The 10,992-nt window shown below is 35.8% G+C and overlaps 1 protein-coding gene across 1 annotated transcript; it reads right to left on the bottom strand.

The window, feature by feature from the left end:
- Positions 1 to 479: 479 nt before the first annotated feature.
- Positions 480 to 6,149, bottom strand: LOC110379667 (uncharacterized). The gene has a single exon (XM_064037822.1). The coding sequence runs from the start codon at positions 2,888 to 2,890 to the stop codon at positions 1,067 to 1,069; it is 1,824 nt and encodes a 607-aa protein (XP_063893892.1). The 5' UTR covers positions 2,891 to 6,149; the 3' UTR covers positions 480 to 1,066.
- Between the last annotated feature and the right edge of the window lie 4,843 nt (positions 6,150 to 10,992).

Genomic DNA, 10,992 nt, shown 5'->3' with positions numbered 1-10,992 from the left:
ACCTCTTTTTAGAAGAATTCTGTACGGAATTGTGTAGGGGTTTAATTAATTGAGCTACTTCAATTTTTTCTTTTATTTTTTAAATAATATTGTAAGAATAATAAACCTTTACTACATTCATACAAAATGTACCAACCCACGCAGTATATCATAGACGAATATATACTCCATCTTTTTCAATTATTGTTTTTTTCTGATGATTGTGATCAATACTACAGTTGAAAATCTTCATATCGCTGTCGGTTATTAGGAAAGCTTTGCACTTTGGTTGGCTGGTACAAACCCATCTATCGCAATTCTTCCGAAGATACTGCTTGTAAAACGTGTAGCCCTGGTACAGAGCAAGCTTCTTACCGTTCCACATTGTTATTAATTTGGCTGAAAACAAATGAAATAAAAAAAAACTACTATTTCTAAAAGTTCAGTTTTTTTTTCAAAACTTGGGATTCAAGTTTTATGCTATGTTTCATATATGCACATTCCATCACCACCAAGTTGATTAAAGGATACCTACATAAAATCTTGTACCTATATATAATATAATTAACAAAACAGAAATATGCATAGAGGAACTGCAGCATATTTGGAATACTAATTTGTTTTTTGAAAATAAATTGAAGGAGAAACGGGATAGCTCAATAAAAAATACATTAAATTATTGTCAAAATATTAAACTTTAATAATGCGAACAATCAAATATAACAAATACCAGATCATCATCATCATCAGCCTATCGCAGTCCACTGCTGGACATAGGCCTCTCCAAGTGCACGCCACTGAGATCGATTTTCGGCTTTTCGCATCCAAATACTAGATATTTTATCAAAATGCCTATCAAACTCAAAATACTCCAAAAACGTGATTTGGCTTAGGGCGCAGATAAATTATATTCACATTTTTCTTTTGAAAGTTGCTAACACTTTTTCTTACAAACTAATAGAATTCTAATCTTTGTAATAGTTTTATAGTCTTTAGCTCTCTAGGTAATCAATCTTTTTAAACCTAAAATAACATCTAATTATTAAGTAATCAGTCACAATAATCAGAGATCGTGTTCAGTTTGAACTTACAGTTTACTATTCTTGCAGTAATCACAAATATACACGTCGGATTCATAACCACCACAAGCACCGTGAACCCATAATTCGCACATTAAGCACTGTGCCCATTCTTCACCCCCTTTATCCTCGCTATGTTTTCCGTTACAGAAAAAACATTCGGCGTTTTCGTCTGTAGGGACTGCAGTCTCATATCTTGTCGCTGCACCGTCGGAAGAGTCTGTGCTATTTCCAGATATAACCCCAGGATCGGGATCTGATGAGTCACTGTCTGTCACATTTTTTTTCTTTGTGTTTTTTGTTATTTTTTTCTTGCCTTTTCCCTTAATATTTTCTTTATGTGATCTGTTTTCTTTATCAGACTTTTTTAACTGTGCATTCTCAAGGTCTTTTTTATAAGGAGACCTTGAGATTATTGCCGATCTTTCTGGCTTACGGGCTCTATTGCTAGTATTCTTTTTTATTTTGTTGGGCACGGGAGAAATATGAGAGGGAGTAACAAGGGAGTGAATTTCTGTTCTACTACCTGACGGTCCTGGCTGTGTGTTATCAAAATTCTCCAATGGCAAAGAAGCAACCGTGGGGGACGCGATCGTCGTTGAAATAGTTTGACAGTTTTGTTCCTCTTGAAAATCTGCAGCAGCGGCCATGTAATCAGCTTGAGTAAATATATTTCGATTAAATGGATATATGCCACCGACTCTGAAACCATTAGAGGCAATTTCTCCCGTTTGGCACTTGATATAGGCTTTTCCGAATAGCTCAACAACATCATATGGTGTTATGAGTCTATTAGTTTCTCTGAGAAACACACGAACTTCTTCACTATAGTAGCATTTTAAGGGTCCCATGAAAGTGCGGTCTAGCGGTTGAACTTTATGCGTACAATGAGGTGGTAGTGACAGGATCGTCACATAATGTTGTCTTGCTAGATCTATCAACTCTATGTTCTTGGTATAACTGTAATGTCCATCGAGAATCAAGAGCACTGGGGATGCCTCTGTAGGTTTCACGTAATCTAAGAAGTGTTGAAACCATTGCGTAAATAAGTAGGTTTGTATCCACCCCGATGGATGTGCTTTGCCTATAGAACCAACTGGAGCTCCTCTCATTAATGCATCAGACATATTTTTACGCGGGAATATTATCATGGGAGGAACAAATATTCCTGCAGGGCTCATACAAATTACAATAGTTATTAAGGACCCTCTTTCGGCTGATGTCATTGCCCCAATTTGTTTCTTGCCTTTACGAGCTATAATTTTTGGTATTTTACTTTGGACTATGGAAAGACCACTCCCATCAACGTTAAATATGCGTGTAGCAGGGAATGACTTATCATCTTGGACTTTTTCAAGATTGTCGTAAAATTCGTCCATTCTTTCTTTTGTAAATCCATAAGTTTCGGTTGGCTGCCTAATGGACAAAATTTCCTGATGTCGTTTTAAAAACCCTTTTAGCCAGTATCTCCCAGCAAAGCCACCCCTAAAAGGGTTTTTAATATCATTTTTTAAAGCGAGTTGATATGCCAAACGGCGCAAATCCATTCTAGTCAGCCCATAAAACTTATTCTCCATAGTTAATACGTACTCCACCAACAGGTTTTCAATATCTTGACCAAAAACTGGCTTTCTACCAATAACTTTATTTGTTATTGATTCAATAGGAGAGTCTTTATCATTTACAAATCGAAAAAGTGTTGACCTGGGAACGTTAAACTGTTTAGCTGCCTTTAAGTATCCCATTCTCTTTTCTCTAACAGCGACAATAGCAGCGTTCATTTCCTCCATGTCCCACGTTTTTCTCTTCTTGTATTTTTGAGATGCTGACATTTCTAAAAAAAAGGTAATAATCAATATCTACTCATAAAATGTGCATTTGGAATACTCCAAATTATGTTCACTCCCGGTATTCCAAATTAACAACACACCAACCTAACTTAAAATTGCATGTCTTTCGTTCTCGTTCGCTGGGGGCTGGTAGCCGGAAATGCAAGATGGCGTCCTGACTTTTGACGTTATGTTTACGGCATAAAAACACAGATGGCGTTTATATGTTTAGATATCGAAGTATTCCAAGTTACCTGCAGTATTCCTAATATGCTGCAGTTCCTTTAATGAAATATGTTCGGTTTTATTTATAACTAGCCGTTTTCCCGCGGTTTCACCCGCGTCCCGTGGTAAGTACTGCCCGTACCGGGATAAAATATAGCCTATGTTACTCGTGGATAATGCAGCTTTCGAATGGTGAAAGAATTTAAAAAAACGGTCCAGTAGTTTTTGAGCCTATTCATTACAACCAACCAAACAAACAAAGTTTTCCTCTTTATAATATTAGTATAGAAAATTTACCTATGTATAAAAAAAAATATATGAAAAATGGTTGGTTAGCTTATTTTATACAACTAAAGTACATTACTAACAGTACTTCTTATTCACACACGGATATATGTTCCAGAACTCTTTTGAACTAATTTCCTCTTATTATGAGTATGTTCCAGAGAACCTTGTAGTATTGTCAAATTTTTGTCGGTCATAACGTAAGATTTGCATATACGGCGGCTACTGCAGCGCCATCTGATGCGATTCTTGAGCACACTGAACTTGTTGAACGTGTAACCGTTATACAATAGCACTTCCGCCCCAGTGTTCATTTTTATTAATTCACCTGAAATAATAAAGCATTTTGAAAATGATAATTTTTGAAGCCAGCATAACGGTAGGTTTTACATCGATTATAGCTTTTACACAAGATATTTTTCCGGCATCCCGGGAGAACTACTCCTATCGCCCAGATAAAAGCATATTGTTTTAAGTCTAATCTATTTATGTTACCGTGGCCCTGGTACATAAAAGGCCTCCAACAGCGGGAGGGGTCATTCGATGATTTTTGCCATCGTTAAAGTCTATTCTACATGTGTATATGCATAATATGTATATGCCGAACTTATGTTCCTATGTAATGGATTCTAAGGTTTAAGGTGCCGACAGCCCAACTTAGCTTGTCTCAAAAAAAATGTTGGGCCAAAATATGCACGTTCCATCACCACCTATATATTTTGAGAAAACGAAAGAAAAACAATGTAAAATCCTCTTTTATGACGCCTTTATTAAGCCGAACTCATGTATCTCGTCTTTCTCCAGCTCTTCATTATCTTCCGCTGTTCACGTTCTGACATATATCACTATTTTTTTTTGGGACATCCAATCCATAAAATGGCCGGAATGTCAAGATGGCGTCCTGTTTTTAATGCTGTATGGCTTCGTGTATCGTTTGACGTTATGTTTACAGCATAAAAACACAGATGACGTTTATATATATTTAGATATCGAAGTCATCCAAGTTACCTGCAGTATTCCAAATATGCTGCAGTTCCTCTAATGAAATATGTTCGGTTTTATTTTAAACCTATGTGTAAAAAAATATATAAAAAATGGTTCGTTAGCTTATTTTATTGATATCTAAACACATTACAATTAAAGTACATTACTAACAGTACTTCTTATTCACACACGAATATATGAACCAGAACTCGTTTGAACTAATTTCCTCTTATTATGATTATGTTCTAGAGAACCGTGTAGTATTGTCAAGTTTTTGTCGGTCATAACGTAAGATTTGCATATACGGCGGCTACTGCAGCGCCATCTGATGCGATTCTTGAGCACACTGAACTTGTTGAACGTGTAACCGTTATACAATAGCACTTCCGCCCCAGTGTTCATTTTTATTAATTCACCTGAAATAATAAAGCATTTTGAAAATGATAATTTTTGAAGCCAGCATAACGGTAGGTTTTACATCGATTATAGCTTTTACACAAGATATTTTTCCGGCATCCCGGGAGAACTACTCCTATCGCCCAGATAAAAGCATATTGTTTTAAGTCTAATCTATTTATGTTACCGTGGCCCTGGTACATAAAAGGCCTCCAACAGCGGGAGGGGTCATTTGATGAATTTTACCATCGTCAAAAGTCTATTCTACATGTGTATATACATATGTATATGCCGAACTTATGTTCCTATGTAATGGAATCTAAGGTTTAAGGCGCTGACAGCCCAACTTAGCTTGTTTCAAAAATTTTTTTGGGCCAAAATATGCACATTCCGTCACCACCTATATATTTTGAGAAAACGAAAGAAAAACAATGAAAACTTCTCTTTTTAAGACGCCTTTATTAAGCCGAACTTATGTATCTCGTCTTTCTCTAGCTCTTCCTTATCTTCCGCTGTTCACGTTCTGACATATCACTATTTTTTTGGGACATCCAATCCATCCAATCCAAAAAATGGCCGAAATGTCAAGATGGCGTCCTGTTTTTAATGCTGTATGGCTTGGTGTATCGTTTGACGTTATGTTTACGGCATAAAATCACAGATGGCGTTTATATATATTTAGATATCGAAGTATTCCAAGTTACCTGCAGTATTCCAAATATGCGGCAGTTCCTCTAATGAAATAAGTTCGGTTTTATTTTAAACCTATGTATAAAAAAATATTAAAATGGTTGGTTAGCTTATTTTATTGATATCTAAACATATTACAATTAAAGTACAGTACTAACAGTACTTCTTATTCACACACGAATATATGAACCAGAACTCGTTTGAACTAATTTCCTCATATTATGATTATGCTCTAGAGAACCTTGTAGTATGGTCAAATTTTTGTCGGTTATAACGTAAGATTTGCATATATGTCGGCTACTGCAGCGCCATCTGACGCTATTCTTGAGCACTTTTATCTTGTTGAACGTGTAACCGTTATACAATAGCACTTCGGCCCCATTGTTCGTTTTAATTAATTCACCTGAAATAATAAAGCATTTTAAAAATGATAATTTTTGAAGCCAGCATAACGGTCGGTTTCACATCGATTATAGCTTTTACACAAGATATTTTTCCGGCGTCCCGGTAGAACTACTCCTATCGCCCAGATAAAAGCATATTGTTTTAAGTCTAATCTATTTATGTTACCGTGGCCTTGGTACATAAAAGGCCTCCAACAGCGGGAGGGGTCATTCGATGATTTTTGCCATCGTTAAAGTCTATTCTACATGTGTATATGCATAATATGTATATGCCGAACTTATGTTCCTATGTAATGGATTCTAAGGTCTAAGGTGCCGACAGCCCAACTTAGCTTGTCTCAAAAAAAATGTTGGGCCAAAATATGCACGTTCCATCAGCACCTATATATTTTGAGAAAACGAAAGAAAAACAATGAAAAATCCTCTTTTTAAGACGCTTTTATTAAGCCGATCTCATGTATCTCGTCTTTCTCCAGCTCTTCCTTATCTTCCGCTGTTCACGTTCTGACATATCACTATTTTTTTGGGACATCCAATCCATCCAATCCAAAAAATGGCCGGAATGTCAAAATGGTGTCCTGTTTTTAATGCTGTATGGCTTCGTGTATCGTTTGACGTTATGTTTACGACATAAAAACACAGATGGCGTTTATATATATTTAGATATCGAAGTATTCCACGTTACCTGCAGTATTCCAAATATGCGGCAGTTCCTCTAATGAAATAAGTTCGGTTTTATTTTAAACCTATGTATAAAAAAATATTAAAAATGGTTGGTTAGCTTATTTTATTGATATCTAAACATATTACAATTAAAGTACAGTACTAACAGTACTTCTTATTTACACACGAATATATGTTCCAGAACTCGTTTGAACTAATTTCCGCTTATTATGATTATGTTCTAGAGAACCTTGTAGTATTGTCAATTTTTTGTCGGTCATAACGTAAGATTTGCATATACGGCGGCTACTGCAGCGCCATCTGATGCGATTCTTGAGCACACTGAACTTGTTGAACGTGTAACCGTTATACAATAGCACTTCCGCCCCAGTGTTCATTTTTATTAATTCACCTGAAATTATAAAGCATTTTGAAAATGATAATTTTTGAAGCCAGCATAAGCATATATAGCTTATGCTGGCTTCAAAAATTATAATAATAACTAATAACGGTCGGTCTCACATCGATTATAGCTTTTACACAAGATATTTTTCCGGCGTCCCGGGAGAACTACTCCTATCGCCCAGATAAAAGCATATTGTTTTAAGTCTAATCTATTTATGTTACCGTGGCCCTGGTACATAAAAGGCCTCCAACAGCGGGAGGGGTCATTCGATGATTTTTGCCATCGTTAAAGTCTATTCTACATGTGTATATACATATGTATATGCCGAACTTATGTTCCTATGTAATGGACTCTAAGGTTTAAGGTGCTGACAGCCCAACTTAGCTTGTCTCAAAAATTTTTTTGGGCCAAAATATGCACATTCCATCACCACCTATATATTTTGAGAAAAAGAAAGAAAAACAATGAAAACTTCTCTTTTTAAGACGCCTTTATTAAGCCGAACTTATGTATCTCGTCTTTCTCCAGCTCTTCCTTATCTTCCGCTGTTCACGTTCTGACATATCACTATTTTATTTTGGGACATCCAATCCATCCACTCCAAAAAATGGCCGGAATGTCAAGATGGCGTCCTGTTAATGCTGTATGGCTTCGTGTATCGTTTGACGTTTTGTTTACGGCATAAAAACACAGATGGCGTTTATATATATTTAGATATCGAAGTATTCCAAGCTACCTGCAGTATTCCAAATATGCTGCAGTTCCTTTAATGAAATATGTTCGGTTTTACTTTAAGCCTATGTATAAAAAAAATATATAAAAAATGGTTGGTTAGCTTATTTTATTGGTATCTAAACACATTACAACTAAAGTACATTACTTCTTATTCACACACGAATATATGAACCAGAACTCGTTTGAACTAATTTCCTCCTATTATGATTATGTTCTAGAGAACCTTGTAGTATGGTCAAATTGTTGTCGGTCATAACGTAAGATTTGCATATATGTCGGCTACTGCAGCGCCATCTGACGCTATTCTTGAGCACTTTTATCTTGTTGAACGTGTAACCGTTATACAATAGCACTTCGGCCCCATTGTTCGTTTTAATTATTTCACCTGAAATAATAAAGCATTTCAAAAATTATAATTTTTGAAGCCAGCATAACGGTCGGTTTCACATCGATTATAGCTTTTACACAAGATATTTTTCCGGCATCTCGGGAGAACTACTCCTATAGCCCAAATAAAAGCATATTGTTTTAAGTCTAATCTATTTATGTTACCGTGGCACCGTTACGTGGTACCGTTATAATGTTTGAAAAATTAAGTCTCCTTTCGTAATCGTTAATATTTTTATAGTAATATAATACTTTATACCGTGGGCTGGCAGTCTTTTGATTTTAAAATAACGAAGGATAAAATAAAAAATCTGCCAATGTTTTTTATGTTATTTTATTGTGACAATAAGCCTTAATGTGACCACAAGTTCAAATAAGTACATTGTAGGTATAAAATAAGGGTTATAGCATTTACCCCTGATTGCTCTTTAATCTTCCACAAAATAATCTTTCTCCTTGGAAAAAAATACGTATTCTTATACACGAACATATCCCTTAGGCGTTTTAAACAATCTCTTCCTCCCATGACGATGTTCCGCTAGATAATCAAGAACTAATAACTCATCATCGAAAATTATAGAAGATTTGCAAGGATAATTTGTACAATACCATTTCCTTTGAGATTTTTTGTAAAATGTGTAACCATCATACAAGATCAGGTTTTTGCCATTAATCATTGTGATCATTTGAGCTGAAAACACAAAATATTACGGAATATTTAGTAACCAGTTTGAGTGAGGAACTTCTGTCAGTTTGAAAATTGCGTACCACTAATGGACACACTCAGAGACATTTAATGGTCACTTAAGCCGTTCCGTAGTGTAGAATTTCTATGAGAATCTGCCACTAAGGAGTGACTTAAGTAATCATTAAATGTCGGAGTGCCCCCCGCACTCCGAAATATAGGTATTGAATTTTTGATGGCGAAGGCAATAAAAATCTCCAATGGTAAATACTCATTGGTGCTAAAAACTTTGGTACCGTAAGTGGAATACTTCGTAAGGTCTTCAAAATTATACCTGACTGAACTAGAAAAACACACGTGTTTAATTAGAAAATTAATAAATATAACAATATCATAAAAATATTTATTTCATCGCCATTCATTGCCATCGTTAAAAAAATCTAATCTATATCTGTATATACTTACATATGTTGGCCAAATGAAGTCTCCTTTCGTAATCGTAAATATTTTTTACAGTAATATAATACTTTATACCTCAGTAGTCTTTTAATTTTTAAATAACGAAGGATAAAATAAAAAATCTGCAAATGTTTTTTATGTTGTTTTAATAGGTCCACAAGTTCAAATATGTACATTGTAGGTATAAAATAAGGGATTCAACCCTGATAGCTCTTTAATATTCCAAAAAATAATCTTTCTCCTTGAAAAAAATACGTATTTTTATACACGAACATATCCCTTAGGTGTTTTAACCAATTTCTTCTTGCCATGACGATGTTCCGCTAGGTAATCAAGAACTAATAAATTATTATTAAAGATTATAAAAGATTTGCAGGGAAAATTTGTACAGTACCATTTCCTTTGACTTCCCCTATTGTAAAATGTGTAACCATCATACAAGATCAGGTTTTTGCCATTAATCATTGTGATCATTTGAGCTGAAAACATAAAATATTAGGGAATATTTAGTAACCAGTGGGTGAGGCACTTCTGTCAGTTTGAAAATTGCGTACCACTAATGGACACACTCAGAGACATTTAATGGTCACTTAAGCCGTTCCTTAGTGCAGAATTTCTATGAGAATCTGTCACTAAGGAGTGACTTAAGTAATCATTAAATGTCGGAGTGCGGGGGTAAGGTATTGAATTTTTGATGGCGAAGGCAATAAAAATCTTCACTTACAGCAACAATATTTCTAGCATCAATCTGTTCGGCACCAATGGCAAATACCCATCGGTGCTGGAAGTGGATGCTGTTAGCATTGGTGCTAAAAACTTTGGTACCGTAAGTGGAATACTTCGTAAGGTCTTCAAAATTATAACTGACTGAACTAGAAAAACACACGTGTTTAATTAGAAAATTAATAAATATAACAATATAATAAAAATATTTATTTCATCGCCATTCATTGCCATCGTTAAAAAAAATCTAATCTATATGTGTATATGTTACAGCCAAAGTGAGTAAATATATATTATACATAATGACTGGTCATTGTATATAATACCCAAATTGAGTAGACAGTGTGATAGATTAATCACTTTATCTGGATCTAATTCATAATAGCTGGTCAAAGTTAGCCAAAGTAATAAATATGGTATAATCGTCTGACTACTTACTAATTCTTAGAAACAGCTCAAGTTATTATAGACTCTTTTTATGATAAATCACCAAATAATTCCTCCCACTGTGGGGGAGCAGCGTGAGGGACTCGGAGAGCGTGAGTGTGCAGCGTGAGGTCAGACTGTTAGTGGCTTAAACCCACGCGTGGAACAACGCGCGCCGCCGAGACGGGTCCGTGTCTCCCAGGAGACGGAAGGCCGATAAGGCACCCGAACTCATCGCACAGGCCCACGTCTATGGTGGCTTGAACCAGGGCCGGGCGCGAGAGGTCGCCGCTGCCGACTGCCTCGACGAGGACACGGCGGTGCCCTTCCCGGGCAGGGCACACTCCGGGCCGTCCGTACAGTGGCCCGAGCCACACTTCAAAGAAGGGACTTTTCGCTTCTATTATGGGGTGCCCTGCACTGTGCTAACTAGCCTTTTTTGTAATATAATACTTTATACCTCAGTAGTCTTTTAATTTTTAAATAACGAAGGATAAAATAAAAAATCTGCAAATGTTTTTTTATGTTATTTTATTGTGACAATAAGCCTTAATGTGACCACAAGTTCAAATAAGTACATTGTAGGTATAAAATAAGGGTTATAGCATTTAACCCTGATTGCTCTTTAATCTTCCAC

Source organism: Helicoverpa armigera, chromosome 14, assembly GCF_030705265.1.
Source record: "Helicoverpa armigera isolate CAAS_96S chromosome 14, ASM3070526v1, whole genome shotgun sequence".
Lineage (NCBI taxonomy): Eukaryota > Metazoa > Arthropoda > Insecta > Lepidoptera > Noctuidae > Helicoverpa > Helicoverpa armigera.
The sequence above is the reverse complement of the archived record's forward strand: the minus strand, read 5'-3'. Positions and strand labels throughout refer to the sequence as shown.

Excerpts from the sequence above, each read along its gene's own strand:
- LOC110379667 (XM_064037822.1), bottom strand. The coding sequence starts at position 2,890 with ATGTCAGCATCTCAAAAATACAAGAAGAGAAAAACGTGGGACATGGAG.